Genomic DNA, 27935 nt, shown 5'->3' with positions numbered 1-27935 from the left:
ATAGCCATACTTTAAAACAAATGAAATTTATTATTCTGGGATTGTTTTTTGTAGCTTTTTAGGATTATTCACATATTTCACTAAACAGATTAGTAGTAGTATTTATAGACTTTAGAGATAAACTGCCAAACAGAGCTAGTAATAAAGTGGCCATATATCTCTTTTAACCTTGACAGTTTTTTAAATGCTGATCTATAGTATAACAGTTGACCCTTTACAGTAACCTTGTGTGACAGATTCTTTTCACTTTGTAAATTAACTAAATTAAGTCTCATAGAAATTAAGTTTATTCCGATAAACAACTTAAACTTTAATCTTCAATTATTCATTTACTTGAAGATGTTCATATATTTTGTATACTCCTCTCCTACACCCTACCTTTTTGGTGTCTGTCAATAATTTATATTTTCTTGCAAGTTATAAATTCACTTATAATAGGATTTAGGCTAATCAGATTCAGTTCATAAATTATTAGATATCAACATTTTTATTGTCGCTATTAATAATTCACTGATTTTGACACCAGATTTTTGTTTGTTTTATACCCTCATATCTAAAAAAGACAGATTTTTAAAATTTTCTTTCAAGTATGAAAACATAGGAGAAAAGCTCCTGGTGATTTTATTACATCTGTGTAAGAATTCTCTCATATGTAGAATTGTAGGAAAAAATTGACCTCAACTTGAGATAATAATGATAAAGATGGTAAAAATAATTACTTCTTTTGATTCTATATTGTTCTAGACACTTAACATGAGTTAACTTATTTCTTACAACCCTGTAGAAATGTTTCACTTTATCATTTCCATTTCATAAGTGAAGAAACAGGTATATAGCAATCATGTAACCAATAAGAGTCAGAGCTGAGGTTTGAATCTAGGTTTTCTGACTCTAGTTCATGCCTTTAAACTCTTTGCCATTCTCACTCTTAAAATCTTCGATATATAAGAAAAAGTTTTTTTTTAATTTCATGTATTTAATGTATCAGGATATATTTTATATGTACCTTATTCTTATTTATTCCTCATGAAATGTGGATTAATGTGGATGTTATTTCCATTTGAAAAACCAGAAATATAATTAAATGAGGTTGTTTCAATTCACAAAACTACTAAAAACTGAATCAAAAGTAAGCTAGAGTTATAAACACAAAGCCATATTCTTTCCACTATATTATGCTGCCTACCTGTAGAACACATTCACAGGAAATTAACAAGTATTTATATCTGCCTTATTATATGGAAAACATTTTTTCCTCTTTATCAATTACAACTTAATGGAGAAGATCTACACATGTGTTCAATATAGAAATTTTTTTTGTTTTTGTCAATAGTCAAAATGTATCAGATATACAAGTTATAAGACATAATAATAAAATTAACATTTGTGAATACACTAACCAGCATAAAACTAGAACATTACTAGTGTACTTGCATCTGCCTATGTGTTTTTTGTCTTATCTACTATCTCCCCCCAGTTGATAATCACCTCCCTCAATTTTGTATTGCCTATTTTCCCCCTAACTTTAAATTACTAGATTTTAAGTTTTAGAACAAATTCAGATTTAAAGAAAAATAAAATGGAAATTGTAGGGAGTTTCCATATACTGTCTTTTCCCTAAACACAATTTACTATATTATTAATACATGGCATTATGCAGTATATTTTTTCAATTTATGAACTAACATTAATACATTATTTTCACCCAGAGTCTTTAGTTCACATTGGGGTTCATTCTTTGATGTTCTATAATCTGTGGGCTTGACAAATGTATAATGATATGTATCTACAGTTATAGAATCAAAAGAGTATATTTTGATTGCCATAAAAATTCTCTGTGTTACACTTATTTTTCCCTTCATTTGTCCTGTGATCACCTGGTACCAGCTGATATTTTTATTGTTTCTATAATTTTGCCTTTTCATGAGTGTCATGTAGTTCAAATCATACAGTTTGTAGCCTTTTCAGATTGGGGTCTTTCACTTCATGTTGTGCACTTAAGATTTTTCCAGGTCTTCTTGGCTCTTCAAGTAATTTCTTTTTATTGCTGAATAATATACCAGTATAAGCTGTATCAGTTCATCTATTCACCTACTGAAGGACATCTTGCTTGTGCTTCCATATTTTGGCACTAATGAAAAAAGCTATTGCAAACTTTCATATGCAGATTTTGTGTGAACATAAGTTTGAACTCATTTAGGTAAATACCAAGTAGCACAATTGCTGAATCATATAGTGAGAATATAAGAATCTGCCAAACTGTCTTCCTAAGTGGCTACGCAATTCCTAAGTGCTCTAACTTAAGAATGGACAATTCCTATCAGGACTTTGAATTTTGGTCATCTCATAGGTGTGTACTGGTATTTCATTGTTTTAATGTGCATTCCCCTGGTGAAATATGATAGTTTCATCTGCATATCTTCAGTGAGATTTTTATTTGGATCTTTTGCCTATGATTTAATTGGGTAATCTGATTTCTTACTACTGTTGAGTTTTAAGAATTCTTCATATATTTTGGATAATAGTTCTTTATCAGATATATATGTTGCAAAGATTTTTCTCTGAGTCTGTGACTTTTCATTCTTTTTAGTGTCTTTCACTTGGCAGAAGGTTTTACTTCTTTTAAAAAAATTGTTATACATGACAGTAGAATGTATTTTGACATACATACATGGAGTATAACTTCCCATTTTTGTGATTGTACACTGGTGGTGTATTCGTGTAAGGATATAGGAAAGTCATGTCCGATACATTCCACTGCCTTTCTTATTCCCCATCTCCCCTCCCTTCTCTTCATTCTCCTTTGTGTAATCCAGTGAACTTCTGCTCCCCCAAACCGCTTATTTTGAGTTAGTTTTAATGAAATCAAACTTCTTAATTTTTAATTTTTTTTTAATATTTTATTTCTTAGTTCTCGGCAGACACAACATCTTTGTTGGTATGTGGTGCTGAGGATCCAACCCGGGCCGCACGCATGCCAGATGGGCGTGCTACCGCCTGAGCCACATCCCTAGCCCCAACTTCTTAATTTTTATAATTGTACTTCTATTGTTCCATCTAAAAATGTATCATCAAATTTTAGATTTTTTAAGTATATTATCTTCAAAGAGTTATATAGTTTTGTGTTTTATATTTGGGTGTGTGATCCATTTTAGTTGATTTTTGTGAAAAACATAAGGACTTTGTCTCAGTCAACTTTTTTTACATGCTGCAGTTATTGGACCTTTCCTTTCTTCATTGATTTGTCTTTGCTTCTTTGTCAAAGATCATTGGATTGTATTTGTATGGATCTATTTCTATGTGCTCCTCTCTATTCTATGTATTCTTATTCCACTACTTTGTTTTGATTACTGGAACTTTATAATGAATCTTGAAGTTTAGTGTCAGACCTCCAACTTTGTTTTTTTCATTATTAACTTGGCTATTCTGGGTCTTTCTGTATGCTTCTCATATAAACTTAGGCATTTCTTTGCCTAAAGACAAAATAACTTGGTGATCTGTTAATTGGAATTCTGTTGGATCTATATATCAAGTTGGGAAGAGCTTATACCTTGTAATATTGATTCTTCCACTCCCTAAACACACAGTCTGTTCATTTAAATCTTGTTTTTATCATCAGAATTTTTTAGTTTTCTTCCTATAGATCTTCTATGTATTTTTTAAATTTTAAATTTATATCTGACTATTCCATGTGTTGGTGCTAATATAAATGGTATTTTAAAGTGAAAATTCCATTTTTATGCTGTTTTAATTTAAAATTCTTGTTTTTTATTGGAAAGTAATTGCCATTTTTACATTAATCTTATACCATGCAAACTAGTGTCACCATTTAATTGCAGTAGTATTTTGGTTGATTTGAGTGGTTTTCTATTTTCACAGTCATGTCATCTATTAACAAAGACAGTTTTATTTCTTCCTCCCTATCTGTATACTTTTTGTTTCCTTTCCTTGACTGACTTAATTATATGGACTTCCTGTATGATGTTGAATTGAAGTGGTAAGGAGGGATATCCTAGCCTTGCTCCCAATTTAGTTGGAAAGAATCTTGTTTCTCACCATTGTTTGTGATGTTTACTATAGGAATCTTTTTTGGCGGGGTGATGCATGTTCTTTACCAAGTTGGGGGAATTCCCCTCTATTCCTTGGTTGTTGAGTTAACACTTAACATACATGAGTATTGGAGTTCTTTTCTGCATCTGTTGATATGATCACATGATTTTCTTCTTTTGCCTGTTCATATACATCAGTTGACTTTTAAATGTTGAACCAACCAGCCTTTGTATATCTGGAATAAATCCCAATTGGTCATTGTATAATTCATTTCACATATAGTTTTATTTGATCTGCTAGTATTCAATAGAGGGTTTGAACATGTATTTTCATGACAGATGATGGTCTGTAGTTTTTCTTTCTTGTAATGTCTTTATTTGTTTTTTTATTAGGGTAATGCTGGCCTCACAGAATGAGTTAGTAAGTATTTCCTCTGCTTTTATTTTCTACAAGAGATGTGGAGAATTGGTATAATTTCTTCCTAAATGTTTGTAGTTATTTACCAGTTAATCCATCTGGTCCTTGTGCTTTCTAATTTGTAAGGTTATTAAGTATTGATTCAATTTATTCAATAGAGACAGGCCTAATGAGATGATTTGTTTCTTCTTACGTGACTTTTCATGGTTTCTGTTTTTCAGGGAAAAACATTCTTTTTTCCCCTCTCTACTTTTAGTTGAACATCTTACATGATTCCACAGTCATCTATTGGCATACCTATTACACTTAACTATTTAAAATTTTTTGTAGTGGTTGCCATAGTTTTTTCATTGCACGTTTTTTTGTTTTATTTTGTATTTTAAGTTAGTATTCTTCTTTCCATACTTTTCAATATAAAAAAAGTTTTCAATTTTGAAAATAATTTATTTGAATACTTCTTATTTAATATATCTACTTTCCTAAGGACATGCTGTGCCACGTCACATACATCAAGTTTACTCCTTTCCCCATCCAGTGAAGAGGGCATTGGTGTTGAGGTATTTTTGGTTTTTGGTTTTTGTTCTTAAAAAAAAAAAAAAAAAGATTTGCATGAACTTGTATTTCTATACTTTGATTGAAATTCCTTGAAATTTTGTTTCTTAAAGTCAAGTTAATGAATATCTTCATCTTGCTTACTGAACAGTAATAAAAAAAAAAGAATCTTTGATGTCCCTAATGCCATTCGTCTTCTTTCCAGTTGCATGATTTTGTGGTCTGTATTTCTTCTATTCTTTTATCAAATCACAAATTAGACTTTATTATTTTATTCAGACAATTTGCTCAGATTTATATACACATTTATCATTTTAGTTGTTTTCCATTCCTCCTTGTATCTCAAATCATTCTTTGGGGATTATTTTTCTTCTTCCTGACAAATATTCTTAGAAATTTCTTCTGTGAAGATTTATTCATGGTTAACACACTTAGTTTCTGTGTATCTGAAAATGCACCAAGCCCTGCTTATCCTTGAGTTTCACATCTGCAAATTCAACCAACCATGGATTGAAATTAGAAAAGAAAATTTGCATCTGTACTGAACATATATAGACTTGTCGCTATTGCCAGATAATAGAGTATATAACAACTATTTACATAGCATTTACATTGTATTAAGTAATATAAATTATCTAGAGGTGATTTAAAGTACATGGAGGATGTGAATAGTTTATATGCAAATGCTTTTTGTACCAGTTTGTATGAAAGACTGAAACATCTGAAGTTTTTGGTGTCTGTGTACGGTCCTACACCCAAATCTTCACAGATAGTAAGGAACAACTGTATCTTTATCTCATCTTGGAAAATATTTTTGCTTGTAGGAACAATCCAGGTTAACCATCTTCCACTATAGGATACAGTGTGTTTTGTGATTTTTCATTGCAACAGCCTTCATCCTAAATTTATATTTGCTTAATTAATAAGTTTGAAGGTCTGAATTCTAAGATGATTTGCATTTGCTGCTGGAAAGCCCACTTTCAAGTTAATTGAGATATGTCAATTTTCTCACTGGTTACTTTTGAAGGCTTCTCTTTACGTATTATAAAGTTTTACTTAGTAGTATATTATGTTTCAAATTCTTATTTAGGGTATGGAATGCTTCTTGAATCTATTCTTTAGTCAGTTCTTCTCAGAAATGACTAAAGAATAACTCAGGTTATTATGTCTTCAAATGTTTTGTTTTTGCTGGACCCTGATTGTAACAGAGTATGTCTTTTTTTAGTATTTCACACACAGTTTATGTCTGATAGTTATGTTGGTTGTTTCAATTTACTTATGTTGGGATGTGCCTTAGGTTATCTTTCATTATGATTTTATATTTGCTTTATCTTAGTTTGTGTGAATCTTGAATACCTGAACTAAGTGTCTCCCCTGAAGGAGACTCAGTTTAGTATCCATTTTTTGCTGATTAAAGACTTAGTGTCATCATTACAACACAGTATATTAACAGTATAGTCTTCAGGAGGTGAATGTCTTTGTCTTTGGCATTCACAGCTACCAGCTGTTTTTAACCTTTATTTTTTTTGAATGATAAGAAACTTTATCAGTGAAAAAGTTGATAATTTAAAACCATATTTAATAAAAGAACCTTATGATATTTTTTATTTAAATTTTAACTAATGAATATGTGTCTCAAAAGTAACCTGATGTTTAACTCAGAACTTTATTCTTGTTCTGTAGATCATACATAACATTCAATATTATGTAAATGTTTTCTTTCCCTGATATGCTATGGAGTAAACAAGATTATCACTTTTTTATGAGATTCACCTTTTGTATTTATTGTTTCCAAAAGTTAATATAATATAAGCATATTGTGATTACATAGTTTTGAATAAGTACAGGTTTTCTTTTGACTAGAAGAACAATGACTATCTGCTTTCTCATGAAAACCTTTGAGTTATCTACAAATATAATTAGAAAGTAATTTTTAAATGCAGAAGAGTTGTTCAACATTACTGTTATATTTTTAATTCGTTCTGTATTCTCTCTCTCTCTCTCTCTCTCCTTCCAGTTATCGAATTTACACTGCTCCATTTTTCCTTTTACATCTCTATTATTGTAGTTCCTAATTAAAACAATAGTTTTAATTACGTAGAATGAAGCAAAGTTTTAACAATCTGTTTTATTTTGTAATAAAGACATCTGTATGATGAAATGTAGTAGAACACATTATGTGACTTCAAGGTTATGTGACTTCAAGGATGCTGTTGTATGTCCTTTTGGTAAGCCATGACAGCTCAGGCTTATAGTTCCTTTTTCTTTAACATTTTTGAATACCAAAGTGTTTATAAGTGGCATTAGTTCGATGGCATTTTTCTTTTCTACCACCTCTCCTTTTACTAAGAAAGTAATAAATATAGTACAGTTACCAATATCTGCCAGACTTTTGTTAGTTTTTATAGCAGTTGGAGTAAAGGGAGGGCTTAGCTTTGGGGGTAATCTCAGTAGGAACCACTAAAATATCTTGGAAGGAGGACTGTTAGGCCAAGGTGATATTTTACTTTATGAGATTCTGATAAATATTATAAATATCATAAATCTCATGTCTAATAGGTGATGACAATTTCAAATTTTCTTGACTCTTTGTTGTTGCTTGTTCATTTGTAATACAGTTGAGTGAATTTTCATCCTATTTGTACATTGGTAATTTTGTGGGGAAAAAATGCTTTAGGAGGAATATACTTTCATGTGTATGGTTCCTTTATCAAAGACTGAAAAGACTATAGAGTAGCCAGCCCCTTTTCTGCAGAGTGGAGTCATGATGTTTCATGGGACTTAGTTACTTTATGACTCAAGAAATAGATTTTTTAGCCAGACAATGAATATGCTTTTGATTGAAGATATTGGTTTTTCTCAGCTGTGTAGCCCTAATAATTAGGAATGAGATATGGGGTATTCTATAGAAATGTTTCGATTTTCTATTAGGTTCCATCTTCTTGGCACAGTAATAAATACTAATATGGAGTATAATGATCTACCAAGGGTATAAAAATTAATATGACTAAATCAAATTCAGTCATATATACTAGAAATCTACATCCTTTTATCCTTTTGTTTTAAAAGGAGGAAGTATTATTTAAAGACTTTTTGGATAGTTTTCTGTATTTTTACTTATCAGGACATGAGTGATTATTAGAGTTAAAGAAGCAGTGAATTTATAAGTCTTATGAAGGAATACAGTTTTTAAAAATATAAATGAAAAAAAAATGAAAAAAAAATATAAATGAAAAAAGGCAGATTTGTGATATTAAGAAACCATGGTTTTACCACATTATAAGCTTAGACTTTTGATGTCAGTGTATTTGTCTCTTATTAAATTCCTATTCTCAGTGACACTGATACAATTAAATTAAAATTGATCCCTTTTGTGGGAATAATTCAACTTCACTTTGTTTCATGAAGTATTTTTAATATGGTACATTAAATAGTTTTTTTTAAAAAAAAAAACTAGTTATTATACAAACAGATTTGATAAATTGTGGTATAAAGGTATTAAGAATTGCAATGCAAAAAAAATATTGAAACAAGCGTACTTACTGGAAATTTGAATTGATATGGAAAATAATATCATGGCAATGTAATGCACTCCTCTGTGGTGATGTATGTAAGAAATAGTAAAATAAATAAATTTTTAAAAATTGTGATCCATATAAAAAAATAGTTATTAGAATAGAGTTAACTGGAGGGATAGAAGGATTGCAGAGAAATACATAAGTCTCATAATCTGAGAATTCTTGTCTAGGAAACTCTTGGATTGAATACCATGGAATAAAAATAAAGACAGGTATAATTCGCCATTAAATACTTTATAGAAACCTTTTTCTGGTCATAAAAAAGCAAGGCCATAATTTTTCATTTTTTGTATCTAATTTTTCTTTTATATTTATTGATAATTCTGTTGTTCTAATTGAAAGTTCTTTATTTTATCTACTACTAAAATTTTAAATTAATTTCAGAATAGTCAAATTGTACAAAATAGTTGAGATCTCAAACTTGAAATATTTTAATGCCAAAAATAAATAAGGAGGCTCTTTAGCTACTCTTAGTTAGTATTTAGGGTAATAGGTAAAAGTGACCAAATAAAAATAGTGTTAGCCCAAATAACTTGTAGTAGTTCTCATTAGAAAGTACTAGGCACTTATACTCATTCCTTTATACGCATTTCTTCATTTCATTTGCATAAAATCTCTATTTGTTACATAAAACCCCTATTTGGTACATACTCTTATTATTTCCTTTATTTGATAAAGTAAAAGACTAAACCAGGGACCATCTGACTCATCTCCCCCAAACTGGAAGACATAATCACTTTGAGTTGCCTTTTAAGTAAGAAGTCAGCTACCATATTGCATCCATTGTGGCTTAGCAAAAGTTAACCTAACAACGACCAGAATGGGATCTGTCCAGTTTCTTTTTCTTTTCTCATGTCTTTTATAGCGATTGACAATTTTTTTCATAGAATTTATCTTGATGTTTACTGGCACCCGATTTATTTCAGTCGGTTAGACCAAGAACCCTTAAAAATAGGTTAGAAGTAAAAACTTTTTATAGGCCACAGCCTCTACACATAATCTCTTCTGATTGATTACAGGAGCTCTGGAGAAGCAGTCACATTTAGTATAGTAGTAGTTCACTATATTATGGTAACAGTTTGTGTGATTATGTCATTATCTGAAAAAGCTGTATCTGTTGTGTCAACCTGACGAAGCTTGTATATTTTGTGGGTTTTCTGTAATTAAGTGTTTATTTGTCCTATTTGGTTTTCAGACTTGATGCTAACCAAGAGAGTAGTCTAGATAATTAAGAAAGATATAGTATTTCCCTTTGGAAGTTACAGTGTACAAAGTAGTCACAAATAACTGTTACAGTACAAACCATAATCAGTGAATAAAAGGAAAAGGCAACAACTTGAAAGAAGGTACTGTTGATTAGCCATCCTTTTGAAAATTTAATTTTCTTTCTTGAGCCTTTTCTTTCTATTGTCTTGGGTTTTAAAGTGCATTTCATATGTTTTTCTTGTCCTTCTCTCCTTTTTTTTTGATATGGGTATTATTGACACCTGTGCCTAGAAAAATTATTCCATCATAGCCATTAAGATGTAGTGTTTTGATTCCAATGATTTGAGGGGATACTTTACACTTTCTTTGTGCAAAATTTAGATTTTACCATTGATGTTAGCAAAGTGTGTTATATTTTATATAGTGTTTCCTGTATAAAATCTATTCAGTTAAGTAGTCTGATGTAGTGGTAAAACTCATTCGTGTATGTTTTTACTCTAGTTTGATATGTAAATTTCTTGGATTTTTCAGCATGGAGTTGGGAAAGAAATCCTGATTACAGTTCTCTTTCCCCATTTAAGTTTCTCCTTTTTCTTTTCTTTCTTTCTTTCTTTCTTTTTTTTTTTAATTTTCTCAACTGTCAGTGGAATTATTGTCTTCCTGTCTCCATATTCAGGTAGTGTCAGTGGCTGAGTATCACCGCAGGATCGATGCTCTAAATACTGAGGAACTGCGCACACTCTGCAGACGTCTCCAGGTGCCCCCTTCAGTAGTTTAAATCCCTCTGGAGATTGAATACTACCTGTTTTAGTGTCTTTTGTCAGGGCAAATCTCACATTTGAAGGATTTGTTTTGACTGGAGCATTAAAATATCCCACCAGAAAATTCCTTTTGTGTTAAAGAATACAGTATTGCCTTGAAGAGCAATAGGATTAACTTTTCTGTTATCTTTTCATTTGAAACGTGTTCAGAATTTTCTATCATGTTAGAACTTTCCTTAGTACTCTGTTCTTTGAGCAATGAGTTTTCATTTACTTTTAACATTGGAAGAATGTCTTGTGTTTTGTGATTAAATACTTACTGATCAGAATCTGAAAGATGTGAGATGATGGGAAAATTTAAAAATATTAATGGATATCAAGGCTAAGATATTTTCTCTTCTTTAATGCTATTTCAGTTGTATCAATTCCACATCAAATATCTTAATGGGACCAATTGGTTTTTGTTCTTGATGAATTCATTCCTCGTTAATTTTGGAATAATATAGGGTAGGCAGTAGAAGTATATAAATTATTTCAAATTCTGTGAAATAATCTCTGTGATTTTTTTTTACCAAAAAAGAGATATAATTGAAAACTCATTTTTAGTTTTGTTCTTATTAGTTGTATGCTTCTTTCTTTTTAATAAGATTCTTTCATATAATTTATGGCTTTGCTGGACCTACTGAATTTTTTTCTTTTCTTTTAATGCTTTCTATTGCTGTCTTGGATATCTTTTTGTCTTCTTTTTTAAACTTTTCACATCATTAAAATAAGGGTAAAACATTATAATGATGTGAAAGAAATAATATTTAGCTTCTTATTAAAGTAATATGGTTATAGAATATGTATTGTTTGAAAGTATATTCTGTTTAGGTTTGGTAAGAAATCTGTTAAAGAAATAAAATCATTTATCAAGATTTTATTTGCACATAGAATCAGCTGCTGAGTTTTGCCGCATTTTAGTTATCTGCTCCAATAGAATACTATATATTTCCCAATTTTAAAGTTTTGTCAGTAACAGTTATTCATCATATGTTTTATTCTCTAATGTTATGTTTTACTTACATAAGTTAATATAAAAAGTAAGTACCAACAAAATGATATACAGTTCTAAGGTTTGCAAAATTAACACTTTTATCATTTTAAGAACACTAGTCACATCATTTCCATCAAGCAAAGCATTAAATTGATCTCGTATTTTAAAAGATTTGCAAATAAATTAACTTTTAAATTTATTGTTTGGTTCAACTTAGATTAAAAAAAATCAGTGTTTAAATGTTAAAAAAAATGGTGGCATTAAAAATGGTTAAGTTTTCAATGAAAAAACTAAATACACATGCATACCAATGAAAATCAAATTGTACTTTTAAATTACTATCCCTTATCTTAAAATTTTGATACCAGAAGTTTTCTTAGTTTTTAAAACTTTTATGTTTCACATGAAAAACAATAATTTTATGTATTTTAAGTAGCATTTAATTAATTAAAAGCAAGCTAGCTGGCTCACTTTTGCACTTTAAGGACTAAAGTTTGCGTGCAACTCTCTTCTATTACACAAAAATATGGGCACTTATTATTCATTACCAGTTCTTCCTTGTATAGTAAATGAGAAAGATGTCTTTTTCTGTTTGTTTGTTGGAAATCTTTTTCTGCATTGAATGTCACTAATAATAGATGGGGCATCTTTTACCTTATAAAATCTTAAGTTGAAACTTTAGCCACCTATTCTGAGGTATAAATTTTTATTTAACTCAAAAGGCTTGAAATGTTTAAAAGTATGTCACAATTTTATATTAATGTACTATTGGTATTTACTCTTTTAGATTACTACAAGAGAAGACTTAAATTCAAAGCAGGTTGCTCCGGTGAAAGCAGACCTGGAGTCTGAATCTTTTCGACCAAATCTAAGTGATCCCAGTGAACTTTTACTGCCAGATCAAATTGAAAAGGTATGATGTGTCCACATATGTACATTACTTGAGGTATGCCTGTGAGAGTAAAACACAGCTATTCAGTTGTGTTTGCAGTGGCAGGATTACTGCTAATACTATTCCTTTTCCATGAAGAGGAAGTAAGCATAATAAATACATGAACCAATGTTAATGGAAGGTATTAGTAGATTTAAATAAACAGACACTTAACAGGCACTTTAGGTGCAACACCAGCCTAGCCAATTTTGGTTTATTATTGTGCTGTTTATGCTTAAAATTATTATCTCATACACTTGTTACAACCACTGTAAGAATTAGATGCTGCTATTTTGTAGTCTTATATAAATAGAGAAATTATTGCCATAGTTATTCAAGTTCAGCTATGAAGAATTGAAGTTTATATCTGTTAATCTGGCTCCCATGAGAGATGTTTGAATTATCAAACTGACAGTCCATCCGTTATTTATGTTAACTCAATACAGAGGACATAAACAACAAATAATCCATATTTCTTATCTCTAATCTGTCTGATTCAGAATGATTCTTCATTTTCTTAGTTTATAATTAATATTTAATGCTAAGAAATGTGTAATTGCTTTTCAAGCATCTCAGAATCTTTGAGAATGATAAAAATTTCTGTTGTTTTTCCTTTGTAGCCTACATTTATAAGAATGATTAAATTCCAGTTGCTATTAGTATCCTGAATATTGACAATAAGCTATCAAGTAAATGCTGACATTTTGTTTTTCTAAGCTTACCAAGCATCTTCCACCCAGAACAATTGGCTATCCATGGACTCTTGTTTATGGTACTGGGAAGCATGGCACAAGCTTGAAGACTCTTTATCGAACAATGACAGGTTTAGATACCCCAGTACTGATGGTGATTAAAGACAGTGATGGACAGGTATGAAAAATTAACCGCAATACCTTATCCTTTAAGTGACTACAGAGATTATAGTAACAATAACTTTTTATAAATTTAGTTTTTTAATTTTATTTTTTAATTCTTTTAGTCAACAAATCATTTATAAAGGAGCAGTCCACACACTGAGAAAACATTTGCAATACACCTACTTGTTTACAAAATATACAAAGACTGGAAAACTCAACAATTAGCCAATAATGCAATTAAAAATTAACAAAAATACATAAAGCGGTATTTCATTGAAGAGGAAAATCAAATGGACAATAAGCATATAAAAAAATACTCAGCATTATTTGTTGTTAGAGAATTTCGTGTTAAAACCATAATGGGGAACCTCAGAGATTGCCTGTGCTATTATATATATGTATTTGTGTGTGTGTGTGTGTGTATGTGTATACATGTATATATGTATGTGTAATTTTTTATTTGAAAATAAAAGTTTTAACAGATAATAAATCAGTTACTGTGTACCGTATGATAAATGAGAGAATGAACAATTGCAACAAAAGCATTCCAGCAATCTTCTCTCTGAGCCCAACAATAGGACTAGTCAACCTGTTTTCCAAAATATTACATCATCCAACCTATCATTGACCCAATTTTCCTCTGACCTTCATGTCAGATATTCTTTTTTTATAACAATTATATTAAATATATATGGTCTAGATATTATAATTAAAAGGCATAAATGTTAAACGTGTAAAAAGTAAACAATAACTATATTTTCTATACATGTATCACACTTTAAATTTCAATGAACCAATAGGTTAAAAGCAAAAGAAGGGGGAAATAAGCATGAGAAATCTGAAGTAGAGCTATTGACATAAAATATATTTCAAGAAAAAGTATTTTCAGAGATTAAGAGAAACATTCCATAACCATAATAGAGTAACTTCTTAAAGTATTAACAATCCTAAATGTTTATGGACCTTAAAAGAAAATTTCAAAATACATGAAGTAAAATTAATAAAACTGGAAAGAAATCCACAATCATATTTGGAGGTTTTAAGCCCTCTCACTTTGCTAGAAGGAGTAATGATATAGAAGACTTAACAACATTATCAGCCTTCTTGACCTATTTGTTATTTAATAGAGAACTATACACAAAAATAACAAGTAGAAAATTAGTAAGAATAGACTATATTCTGTCATAAAATATGCTTTGAGACATTTAAAAAATTTGAAATCATGCAGACTGTTTCCTGCATCATTTATTACATTAGAAATCAATCACCTTAACCTATATGGAACCCCATCCTCACGTCTCAACTACTTCAAAAAAAATTAAAATAAAATTATAAATATCTCACAGATCAAAGAAGAAAGCACAAGAAAAGTAAATAAAAAATGCTTTGAACTAAGTGGTAATAAATGCTTAATCTCTGGGACAAAATAGTACTCAGATGCACACTTATAACTTAAAGATACTTTGTATCAGAAAGAAGCTCAGTTTACAAATTATTTTCAAATTAGGTAGAAGGAAGGAAAAATAGCAGAAATATGTTAAATAGAAAAGAAATAATACAGCTAAAAGTTGATAAAAATCTAACAAATCTAATCAAGAAAAAATATCAATGGAAAGAGAGCTATCAAAACAACCCTATAGATGCTAAAAATGTATTAAGGTAATATTACAATTGAATATTTACAATTATATATCTTACATAACTCAATCTATTTTAAAGGATAGAAACCCCTGCTTGTTTATTTGATCCATGTGAGTGATGTTTTTTCCCATCCTTTTGCCTTCCATCTATATATGTCTTTGCCTATGAGGTGAGTCTCTTGGAGACAACATATTGTTTGTTCTTGTTTTTTAATCCAATCCTGCAGTCTACATTCTTTTGATTATGAGTTTAGGCTAATATTGTTCAAGGCTATTATTGAGATATGATTTGTGTTCCTGGTCATTTTGGTTTGTTTGTAGTTTTAAATTTGAATTAGTTTCTCCTTTGATTGATTATTCCTTTAGTGTAGTTCCTCCCTTTGCTGGTTTTCACTTTTTTTTCATCTTCAGGGAATAATTTTGTTGAGAATATTCTGAATGCAGGCTTTCTGGTTGCAAATTCTTTTAATTTTTGTTTATCATGGAAGATCTTTATTTCGTCTTCAAATCTGAAGCTTAATTTTGTTTGATATAAGATTCTAGGTTGGCAACCATTTTAGTATATGTTATTCTAGGACCTCCTACCTTTGAGGGTTTGGGTTGAGAAATCATTTGAGACCTAAATTGGTTTCCCACTATATGTAATCTGATATTTTTTTCTTGGCAGACTTTAAAATGTTATCCTTATTCTGTGTGCTAGGCATTTTTATTATAATGTGCCTTGATGTGGGTCTGTTGTAATTTTGCCCATTTGGGGTCCTGTTGTAAGTCTCTTGTGTTTGATTTTCCATTTTATTTTTTAACTTTGGGAAATTTTTGATATTATTTCATTGAAAAGATTGTGCATTCCTTGTTTGGATCTCTATGCCTTCATCTATCACTATCCCGATAAATTTTAAATTTGGTCTTTTCATGTTATCCCATAATTCTTGGTAGTTCTGTTCATGTTTTCTTAACATCATCTTTGTGTGGTCAAGTCTATTTTAAGATTACGGATTTTGTCTTCATTGTCTGAGGTTCTGTCTTCCAAGTGGTCTAGTCTGGTGGTGATTCTTTCTATTGAATTTTTAATTTGGTTTATTGTTTCCTTCATTTCGAGGATTTCTGTTTGGTTTTTATTTAGAAATCTTTATCTCTTTATTGAAGTAATCTTTTTGCTACCTGTATTTGCTCTCTTACATCCTTTACAGATCAGTTTAACTATGTAAATTCTAAACTCCTTCTCTGCTATTTCTTCCACTGTGATATCAATGGATTCTGTATTGGAGGATATTGGTTTGCTTACAGCGATTTGTTCCCTTGCTTTTTTATGTTGTTTGTGTGTCTACCCATCTAACAGTATGGGTCTGAGGCAATAGAGTTTCTACCCTGTGGACTTACAGTGTCCCTGACAGTTTCTAGTACCTCGATGTTTAGGGGGAGACAAATAACAAACAATGTGAACAATTTACGTTATTAAACCCAATAGTTCTTACTATGAGGTATACAATGTTAATTATCACAATAAACAGAAATGATATGATCAGTTATGCCTCTAATAAAAATAGCAAGTTTGCAAAAGAATTTGCATTTACAAGAAATAATATAGGATGTTATTATTATGAGGGAGAAGAGCAGAAGATAGAAGTAAAATGTTAAAACATGAAAGAACAATAGGGATTGGCTGATACCAGAAGAAAGCAGAGAATCAAAGGAAACAGGTAGGAGAAAAAGATACACATAAGCAAAAATTTAAATAAAAATAGAATATAAAATAAAACTAAATTTTACTAATCAACCTAGTTCACAAAATACTAATCCATGAAAAATAACTGGCTTCAAAAATGATAGAGGTGAGAAGAAAAAAACATAGTAAACTGTATAGATGTCCATGTACCATTAAGATCACAATTAAACAGTGAAAAATAATTTTTAAAATATCTTGATGAAATGTTAAAGAATTATTTTCCATTGGAGTTCAACATATTCTCACCTTTTTGTCTCAGCAGTTTTAGGTGAGGTCTTCTGGAGTGTGATGCTCCCATAGGCGGAATTCCTAGAGTCCAGGTTTAGGCTTAGTCAAGTTCCAGGCTCTTCATTGAATGCCAGTTGGTCTGAATATTTTAAAATAGCACACCTCCCAGGCCCAGTACTTCTTGGTCCACACTGGACGACTTTACCCCAGGGCTTCCCCGAGTTCCACTTGTGTGGTAGGGGAGCCAATTCTTAGTCCCCTAAGACACCTGCAGACCCCACATTTCTTGGTCTCAGGTTCAGTTTCCAAATAATTTCTCCTGACCCTTCCTTGACCCTGCCCTTCAGAGCCAGATGCCTCTTTCCCAGCCAGTCTTGCAAGCAGTGGGATTGGAGGTAGAAGAGTAGAGAGAGAGCCTGGTGGGTTCCTGTGTCCCTTATGTAAACCTCTCTCCACTTTTTATTTTCTTCTGGTCACTGAGGCACACTCTAAGTCATGTAGCATGTGTTCACCGGGCCTATATTTTGGGCAAAACTTGGGTTTGAAAGGAATCGGCTTCCTCAGTTGCCTGCCCCCCCACCACCACAGCTGCAAAATGGTTCCTTCCTTTGCCCTGTCCACACCACCTGGAGACATGGCAGCTTCCTTCCCGATACTTGGATATCCTGTCATGGCCTTCAGGTTTGTTGGACAATGCCCTTGGTCTCTAAACTCTTTGTACCCAGACACACCTCGGGCCTCCCTCAAATCCAGGTTCCTTTAATTCCCTTATCCATCTAGTATGCTCACCATAGGATCTCTATGGCTGGAGCTTCCAGCCCAGCTGTGGCAGCCACTGTGCTGCTGAGGATTTTTTTCTTTATTTTATTATATCCAATCTCCTGTGCCCGCTGTCTGCTTTTAGTGTCCAGGTTCCAATAAAATATCCACCCACCACCTTTTTTTTTTTTTTCACCCACCTTGTGGAGAAGCTGCCTGTCTGCTTTCTTGGCTTCCCACCATGGAACAGTTCTCCTCTACTCTGCCATCTTGGATCTCTCTAACAGTAACTTTTAATATAGTCCTTTGATAAAAATTTTATTGAGTAACCAATAATTATCAGGTTGTTTTTTGTTTTGTTTTGTTTTGTTTGTTTGTTTGTTTGTTGGTAGTGGGGATTGAACCCAGGGATGCTTTACTACTGAACCATATCCCTAAGTCATTTCTGTTTTTTATTTTGAGACAGGATCTTGCTAAGTTACTTGGGTCTTCCCTAAGTTGCTGAGGCTGGCCTCAAACTTGCAATTCTCCTGCCTCAGCCTTCCAAGTCAGTGGGATTACAGGCATGTACCACTGTACACAGTTATCAGGTACTTTAAAACACACATAGCAATATCAAATATTACATAGATGTATATGAGTGGGAAGTTTGTTTTTCAAAGAGATTGAAATGTGGTATAAAAGAACATTTAATTATATCAATATCACTAATGCTGAGCAAAATATAAGTATAATAAGAACCCAAGAAAGGGGAAAAGTGTTTACAATAAGAGTTGTTCATATTTGGGAAGGAGCTAAGAATGAGGTTCATGCAAAGAGTATGAATTGACAAAGTCCTGAAGCAAGGATAGAGTTTTTAAGAGTTTAGGATAATTTTGTGAGAGTAATAGTAAAAACAAAATCACAGATAAAAGAGAGAAACGTTGCTTTATTCCTAAGTTCATTATTTTTTTAACTCAGGAAAGCCCTGGGGTAAACATTGGTTTATTCCTTACATAGTAAGTTCAGGCTTTTTACCAGCATTGGAAAATAATTAAAAGGTAAATTGCAATATTAATTAAAACAAAATACTGGTACTACTAAAATCTTTCCTACATTTATTCCGTGCCAGATACTTGTCTGATCATACATTATGCTGTTTAATCATTAAAGTCCTATGAGATTAATACTGTTATCCTTTTCTAGTGTTAGCTTGTGCCCATCTTAGTCCATATACATGAACTACATGCATTGGTTGCTCACATAATATTCAATTAAAAAACATACTTAGTAAAGAGTAACTCATGCCAGGTGCAGAGGTACATGCATGTAATCCCAGTAATTTATGTTGCTGAGGCAGGAGGATTGCAAACCCAAGGCTATCCTGGGCAATTTAGGACAAACTATCTCAAAACAAAACAAGGGAGGGTGCTGGGAATGCGGCTTATTTGGTGGCATACCCCTGGGTTCAATCTCCAATAAAATGCACACACACACTCCCACAGTAACTTTTTCATGATTCCAATTATAGAAAGTTCATAAATGAGCAAAATGAATCTGTGGTGGTGTCAGGCTAGCATTGTCCTTTATGAAGGTGGAGCTGGTAATGAGAAGGCAAAGGAGAGCTTCTAAAGTGCCTTTCATATTCTGTGTCTTGGTTTGAATGAACACGATATGGTACTTTGCCTTGTAATAATTCTAAATTGAGCTGCAAATTTTTATATCTGCATATAAAATAACCTTTCAATCAGGGAGTCTTAAAAATTAAGACTGACAGTAAAGATAAAATATCAAGAGAGACGATAATTCTAGAGATTATCTGTCAGACTTTCTACACTTCCATTTTATGTTGTGGATTCTTAAACCTAGAGCGCTGAAATTACTTGACCCAGTGTATATGTATGTATTCTTTTATTAAGGGCATCTACTGTGTATCTTATACTGTGCAAGGCCATGGGTTAAAGGGCCAAACTGTTCAGATCAAAGCCTGCCTTTATGGAGTTTTCTAATACTTCCTTAGTTGTAGAATGTTACCTATACTGAAGAATTTTTTCTTTCCTAAGTACTGTGATCCGACAGCAACTTATTGTCCTTATTACATACGTTGTTCTTAGAAGTCCTCCTGAAATTTATTAATCCTTTCTAACATTGCTTGTTTAAAATAAATACTATTTGAGATTTCAAAACAAGAAGGGAACTTTTCTTCATAAGAAAGCCAATACATTTTTGTACTTGATGAGAATGTGAATTATATAATAACTGAAATAACTGATCCTTTTTCCTTTCTTAAGTACAAGGAGATAAAAACTATTCCAGATTCCAGTTTTATTTTTATGTTTTAGTTGAACATTTATGATAAAGGGTAATGCTTAATGAAACAAACTAATAGTCATATCATTGAACATGTCTTTTTTTTTATCCTTAGGTTTTTGGTGCATTAGCATCTGAGCCATTTAAAGTAAGTGATGGTTTTTATGGTACTGGAGAGACCTTTGTTTTTACATTCTGTCCAGAGTTTGAGGTAAGGACAATTTCTCCCATATTCTGTTTATATAAAAAGATGACATAATGGGGAAAATCATACTCATTAACATTCAAGTTCAACATATCAAATCTTCCCTAAGAGATGAAATTATATTTAAAATTGAGGAAAGGAATCTACATAATTGATTTTTTAAAAGGGTGGTATTTAAGAGTTGTAATGAACAAAAGAGGAAGGATTTGATAATACAAAAGAAGTTCTCCAAAAATTCTTGTACTTGCCTCACCAGATTAATCAGTGCTTTCCATTCTTTCCACAAAATATATCAATTAATGTAATTAACTGAAAGCCTGTAGTTGTTACAAATGTTCTAAGCTTCAGTTGTGCTTAGTTTCAGATCCTTTTATGCTATTGTTACCTGATAACTACAGTAATGTGATTAATTAAATAATATGTAACTGAAAATATGAGTATTAAAGTTTTATTGAAAACTATAATGAATACTTTTGAAAATATAGTAAGGGTAAAGTACTAGAAATTGATGTTATTAGGTTTAGGTAAAACAGCCATAAAAGAAGAAAGTACTTAAGAATATTAATGTCTAGTTTTCCCCTCAGCTTTCTCAAATGTTTTTAAGTTCTCACTGCTCTTTAGAGAAGTAGAAACTCAAAATCAGGAATATACATCATGACTATGCTTAATAAAAGAACAATGAACAGCAGCCTATACCCAAAGAAAAAACCTTAGTCCTGCATCAATTAGTATACTTATGTTTAATGTTATAAGTTAATATTAGAGAGAGAAGTAGGTGAAGGGATGAAATTATATTTAATATTGAGGAAAGGAATCTATCCACATAATTGGTTTTTTAAAAGGGTAAAATTATGTAATTTGAAATTATGTTGTAAACATTGAAACTGAAAGTACCAGATCCTTTTTTGCCAAGCTTTTGTGTTGCTGTTGTTCCTGTTATTATCAGTTCAGACTTTGTTAACTCTTTTTGAATTTTAGAGAATTGTTTATTTATCATTTTTATCTACATATTCAAAACTTTTTTTTTCTTGTTTGTGTAGGTCTTTAAGTGGACAGGAGATAATATGTTTTTTATCAAAGGAGACATGGATTCACTAGCTTTTGGTGGTGGAGGGTAAGCCTCTTGAACTTTTCACCATAAGATTTTGGAAGAAAGCTTTAAAATGCATTTGGATTAATTTTTTAAAAAACAGTTTTCTTTGGAAAATATTAATATTAGAATCTAAACATATGTTATGGCAAAGAAAGTGTATTTATAAAAAAGGTACTCGAGTATAGTATTTGAAACTTTGTTAGCTTGTTTCTTTATTTTAAAATGCAGTTTAGCTGATTCTCTTTGAATTTAAACTTTTGTTTTTCTTTTTTTTTTTGAGTATAGTGACTCTTTGATATTTAAAAGACACCTATCTATCTCAATAACTTAGAAGTTATCAATTATTCAAGTAAACATGTTGGTATGTTTTTCCCAATGTATAGAGCAAGCTCAATAGTTTTCTTGTTATGTTTTTCTGGAGACTATTTGGATTCATGTTTTAGAAAATAATAGAAATGTTTTTTCCTGCAAAAAAATTTTGTGACTCGCCTAAGTTCTCACCATTTTGCTTATTCTTTAATAGACTGAGTCAGTCTTTTTTATTTTTTTGACGTAACAAGCATTGTAATGAACTTTTGTTTTCTTATTCTAATATCCCAACATCATTCAGTCAATATGTATTATTTAGAGTTATCCTCCTGTGCTACCTCATAGCCTAAACTCACATTATGCTTAACAAGCATCACTTTCTTCCATTGTTATTTCTTTTTATCCTTCAGCCTCTGACATAAGGCTTGCTAAATAATTCCTAGATTTGTAAAAGTGTTACATGATTGTAGCTCACAATTAAGGACATGTAATAATAACTCATTCAGGCCACAGAATCTTATTAGCCTTCAAAATATTCATTATCCTTGTGATTTTAACAAATTTTCTTACAACTTCTTTCTATAAACAGGTTTTTAGAAGACATGATTACAATGATTAAAAAGTAACCATGGTTATTGTAGCTTTCTCAGTTATTTTCAGTTGTTGGACTCAACATATGTTTACTCAGTCCAATTACACATTTTTGGTATGGGGAGTGTCATTTCAGCCTTCCCACAAATGGTTATCTTAACATGTAATTCTTTTAGCTCTGCAAGAAGTTATCACAATCAAGTATTACAATTTCAAGTTGTTATGGGTGCCTTTGAAAATAATATACACAGTGTCATTAGGTGTCTGCTGGAACAAGATCTTGATTAGGAAACATGATTTGACCAAACTAACCATCAGATCATTTGATAATGAGCCAACCTTCCCATCTTATGTTCAGAAAACAGAAACTACAGGGACTTAGTATTCTAGAATTCAAAGCAGGCATCACCCATCTTAATCCATTTGCTATTCCAAAATACCTGAAGCTGGTATTTATAAAAGGTTTATTTATTTCAAAGATGTGGAGTCTGAAGTTTGAGATTTGAACAACTCATTGGTTGGCCTTTGGTGAGTGTTCTCTTAGCTGCATCACATCTAGTAGTGATGTCATTAGAGGTATTCAGGGACCAGGCTTGCTCTAACAACTTGTTTTCATAGGAACTGAGGTCCATGAAAACTGCTTAGGGTAGTACTGCCTTACAAGGACTTGGCCGCCTTCTTCTGGGCCCCACCTGTTAAATGTTTCATTACTCTCAACATGACCATGCTGAGGAATAGGCATCTGGTGCATGGATATTTGGGGAACAGCCTCAAACTGTATCATTTTCAAAAAATTGAAATCATGATGATGTGGGCTTAATGTAGATTTTAGCATCAGATCCTATTCAGATACTTTCAGCATATACTTTATGTAAGACATTGAGCAAACTCCTTCTTAACATTCTAAACTTTCCTCAGTTGTAAATTAGAGGTTAAATCAACTTTATAAGAGATTGTGAGGAAAAGATATTATTCTATAATTTTAGCATAGTATCTACCACATAATAGGTCCTTAACAAATGATAGACACTTTCACTCATTTCCTTCTGCCAATAACCACCTTTTCCCATCTGGTACCATGGCAAGAGTTCTTCCTGGGTTCTTATAATATCGTATACATAAGTTACATAACATTAGTTAAGGATTTAGAAGACTTTTTTGTTCCTTCCACTTTCTTAGCCACTCTATTTTCAGAAAGTCATGGATCATCTTTGAAAGCATTGCTAATATAAAAATACACTTTCTGTGTGTTTCACCTTGAATAGATCTAAAACCCTTTTGAATACATTTACCTAAATATTTAGAAGTCACATTTGAAATGCTGATGAAAGCCATAGAACTGGTAGTCCTTAAATAATTATACAAATCATATTTTTCATCTCATTGAAAATAATCGACAAAAATCTTAAAATTTCTAGTTAGAAGCTTCAGAAAATTCATGCTACCTTGGGATAGATAATAAAGCTTATTGCAGAAGTAATGCCACTTATGAGTGGCTATGAGTGGCTTTGAAGTCACTTTTGAGGTAGTTCTTAGATACAGTCAACTGAAATTAGCTAAATGTCTAATCTTTGTATAAAAAAAAAACACTGTGCCATGACACATACCTATAAATGACTGATAATACTGATGCAGGGGTATCACAATTTTGAGTTCAGTCTGTGCAACTTAGGAGATCCTCTGTCAAAAAAAAAAAAAATTAAAAGTCTAGGGATGTAGCTCAGTGGTAGAGCAATCCCTACTACTGTAAATTAATACTAATGATGGTAATTAAAAGACCCTTTTATATTTAACAAGTTTAACAAGGAAATATGGAGCTTTTATATTCTCCTAACAGATTGGTTATGGTTAGCTATCCCTACTTAGAAGACATATGGATTCAGATATCACTTAAAGTATATTAATACTATTCGTGACTCTAGAAGACTGTTGCTATAAGACAGTGAATTTTTTGATTCAAATAGTTTCTAATTTATCTTCATTTTTTACAGTCATTTTCTGTGACTCATAATATATGCACATAGAAAGTTGCAAATATATATCAAAGAAGAATTCAGATTTGACCTTAAAAATCATGGTTTTCTAATGGAGCATCCATTTAGGAGACCATCTATTTTTATAATGCTTTCAAATTATGGACTTCTCCAGACTGGCATGATTTCAGGGACATGTGTCATAGCAAAGTATTGTTTTTATTTCTAGAGATGGTTCATTAAGTCATTACTATTTATGCCATTGCAGTTTTTTTTTTTTTTTTTTTTCTGTACTGTCAGCTATCCTTTTGAATGATAATGGATGATCTCCTAGTGGCCACATTGTTCAGTCTTTTTTGTTTGGTTCTGAAAAGAGTTTGTAGATTACATTCTACATGGTCAGTGTAGCCACTCTTCTTTGTTTATTCAGAAATATATCTCTATGCCTAGAATATCTGATTCATAATGTTAACTCTCTGATATTTTTGATTACAGAGTATAAATAAATAAATCTTTTTTTCTTCCAAAATAGTGTTAAAAGTAGATTTCTTTTTCACACAAATCACTTATGTACGATGCTGTATAACTTCTGTTGGCAATCCTGAAGGTTAGAAGTTATATCTATTAAATTTTTAGACCTTAGTGGGTCTTTAGAAATTATCTAATCTGCTTTTTTAATGATTTTTATATAATTGTCAAATTTTATTCCAGAGAAGTTAAGTAACTTAAACCCAATTTCACATAGATAGTAGCCCATAAGTCTACAGACTACATTTTTTTTCTTTTTTCACTGAAATATAATTACCCATATTTTAAAAACTCTTATTCTCCTCTGGCTCAGTTCTACTGGCTTGATATCTGAGGTAAATTTTATTATGTTAATAATTACTCTTTGTCCCCCTCTTCTCTTCTGTTAAGTAGAAAAAAGTTCTCCATATGGTAGAAAGAAGTCTTTTTATAACCTGTTTTTTCTCCTTCTGGGAGATATACTATAATTAGATAAATTGGATCTTATCTGTATTTTAGTTCCTATTATATCTGACTTTCGACTTGGTCCCTTTACTTAATAAAGAATCTCAGAATCCTGTCTTTATCCATTTAAAGTCTTTTCAAACTGAGCCCTTTAGCTAACTACTTTCTACCCAAACAATCAAAATTTATTTCATGGAGTTTAGCATGTTAGACAAAAATACTGATTTCTCTTACTGGTAATCTACTTTTGACAGCAATTCTTCTGACTTACGTCAAAGAAATATAAGCTTTATTCACCAGTCCTTTAACATTAAAACTGTCTTTTATATTAGATGATACAAAGTTTCATAACTTTTTGTATTGTTAAAAAATATTGAAACCATATAACAAAGAGAAACTAATAATACTAAGTGAAGAATGACAGAGTAACACCTGTCTGAAATATAATTCTATAGGAATTAATTTTAGGGGACTCATTTCATTAATAATAAGTGATGTTATAGTGGCACATGAACAAAAAGTTTCCTGTGTCAGTATTATAAAGGATAGGATAGGGTTTGGAAAAACTAATAATTTTAGAATTGTTGGATATTGAATTAAGTTATTTTAAAATTTAGTGCATGAATATTAAAATTTTTTATTTTTATATATTGCAGAGGAGAATTTGCCCTTTGGCTTGATGGAGATCTCTACCATGGAAGAAGCCATTCTTGTAAAACATTTGGGAATCATACACTTTCTAAGAAGGAAGATTTCTTTATCCAAGACATTGAAATCTGGGCTTTTGAATAAATACAGTGCTGTCTGTCTTAGCAGGATAATGGCCCAAACCTGACATGGACAAGCATTATTTGGAATGTTCAAGAAGCAATACAATGTAACATGTCACTCATGCTTTAAAATTAGTCTCTATCACCATTTATTACAGCTATAAGTTTAGAATTGATTTTTCAAATCATGTTCTGTCCCAGAGTTCCCTAAGTTTAGACAATGGCCTGGGTCCATGTTGTATAATAACCTGAGTTTGTCAGAATTTTGCCAGCATTTAGATCATAGTCACTACCTTATTTTCAGGTCATGTTATCTCAGTCTTCAAATAGGATGGTGCTCTTTTGTTGAATCTTTTTTTTTTTAACTGTATTGTTTCTTTTACTAGAGCAGTCAAATTGGGACATTGAGGAAATGAAGTCTAAATACTTTTGTATCTATGAATTTGGAAAAAGTGATATTTGGACCTGCTCATCTTATTTTTATGGATGGAGAAACCACAAGCCAATATAATACATACTTCACAGACCACTGAGTTCTAGTTTAGATTCACACTACAATATTCTCTTTATTAATTTTTCAAGTATTCTCAATTTCATTTTAAGGAAATGAAATTTGAGGAGAATTCTGATTGTAATAGATCACAGTGCACATTATCTGCAGGTTTGGGCACATAGTTTCCTCATTGAATTGAATTATCAGATGCAGAATTATACATTGACAAAGGAGAATGAGAACTTAATGTTTCTATTGGATTTACTATATTAAGCAAGAAATTATACTCTTTACATATTTGTAGCTTATATAGGGCATTATTCAAAAACTATGAAACAATTGCATATTTCTTCAACATATTGTGTCAGTTATTATACTGTTTTATAATTCTGTTGTTTTAGCCTTGTTGCATACCAACTCCAAAAACATAGTTTTTTTTCTGTTCAAAAGGAAAAACAATCTTGTAGTTTTTATTTTTTGTGACATTTTATTAATTACCATTAGCATTGCTCTTATAAAAGGGCATTGATTATAGTAGACACTATTGTAACTCAGTAGACTTGGTGAATATGCAAACTTATTGTCAAGTGACCTCAAAAAAGAAAAAAAAAGAATAGAATACACTAGTAGTTCTTATCCTCTTTTGTAGGAAACCAATAATAAGCCATTGTGGCAATAATTCATCAGCTAAATTTCAGAGCTTCATGTTATGCAAAAAAAAAAATCCTGCTGTTATTCATGTGACAGTGACTTTGTGCTGAAATTTCAGCTATTCCAGATAAACATTGTATATCTTGTAAATTAATGTTTAAAGGTAGTTTTGTTCATATAGAAAGTGTTAATTGCCAGATTGCTTCCAGCACTTTAAATTATTCTAAAGATGAATTATAAGCCAAATATGTTGGCTTAAGTAGTTTTAGTTGTATAACAATTATATTTAGTTCTTTAAAGTTTATTATATAAAGAAAGCATAATGCTAATCAAAAAGAAAATCTGGTGTTCTATCATAATATGCTATTGACAAATATTAATAGAAACACGGGGCATCATTTCCTTGTCTATATAAAGCTCTATCATTATAAGTTAGTATCAGTATATAGATTAAATGTTTACAAAGTAGGGAATTGTAAATAAATATATCAGTTTTTTTCCTCCTTTTGGTCTTCCACAGCAGTATTATTGTCTTTGTGGAGTTGACTACTCATAAAATAAATCCTGTAATGGATTTCAAGTACAAGTTCTTAGTGGTGTATACCAAATAAAATTAAATATATAAATACAAATTTGTGTTTGGATTTATTGAATAATCAAGTTATTTTCACATCTGAGAAATCTTTTAATTAAGCATATTTTATTTATCTTTTATTTTTAAAAAGATGCTTCTACTAATTTTATTGATGTTACTAATGGTAGTGGTGGTAATAGTGTTGGAAAGATATATTCAACTAGATGTAGCACTACAGTTTTAGAAAATGGAGATAGAAGGCACTTGACACATG

The 27935-nt window shown here is 31.1% G+C and overlaps 1 protein-coding gene across 17 annotated transcripts in view; it reads left to right on the top strand.

Annotated features, from left to right (window-relative positions):
• Positions 1-27719, top strand: part of Oxr1 (oxidation resistance 1) — a 381332-nt gene extending 353613 nt beyond the window's left edge. For 13 of the 17 annotated variants that reach the window (XM_021724665.3, XM_078016782.1, XM_078016784.1 and 10 more), the window contains 6 exons: positions 10480-10560; positions 12388-12513; positions 13249-13401; positions 20146-20241; positions 21276-21349; positions 25830-27719. In XM_021724665.3, coding sequence (XP_021580340.1) covers positions 10480-10560; positions 12388-12513; positions 13249-13401; positions 20146-20241; positions 21276-21349; positions 25830-25965 — 666 coding nt within the window. In that variant the 3' untranslated portion in view covers positions 25966-27719. Of the gene's footprint in view, positions 1-10479; positions 10561-12387; positions 12514-13248; positions 13402-16633; positions 16738-20145; positions 20242-21275; positions 21350-25829 lie in introns of those variants that run through there. The other 4 variants (XM_078016783.1, XM_005316257.3, XM_005316259.4 and 1 more) reach the window with 2 other exon arrangements.
• The last annotated feature ends 216 nt before the right edge of the window (positions 27720-27935 follow it).

Source organism: Ictidomys tridecemlineatus, chromosome 7 (genome assembly GCF_052094955.1).
Source record: "Ictidomys tridecemlineatus isolate mIctTri1 chromosome 7, mIctTri1.hap1, whole genome shotgun sequence".
NCBI lineage: Eukaryota > Metazoa > Chordata > Mammalia > Rodentia > Sciuridae > Ictidomys > Ictidomys tridecemlineatus.
This window is presented reverse-complemented; position numbering and strand designations above follow the sequence as displayed.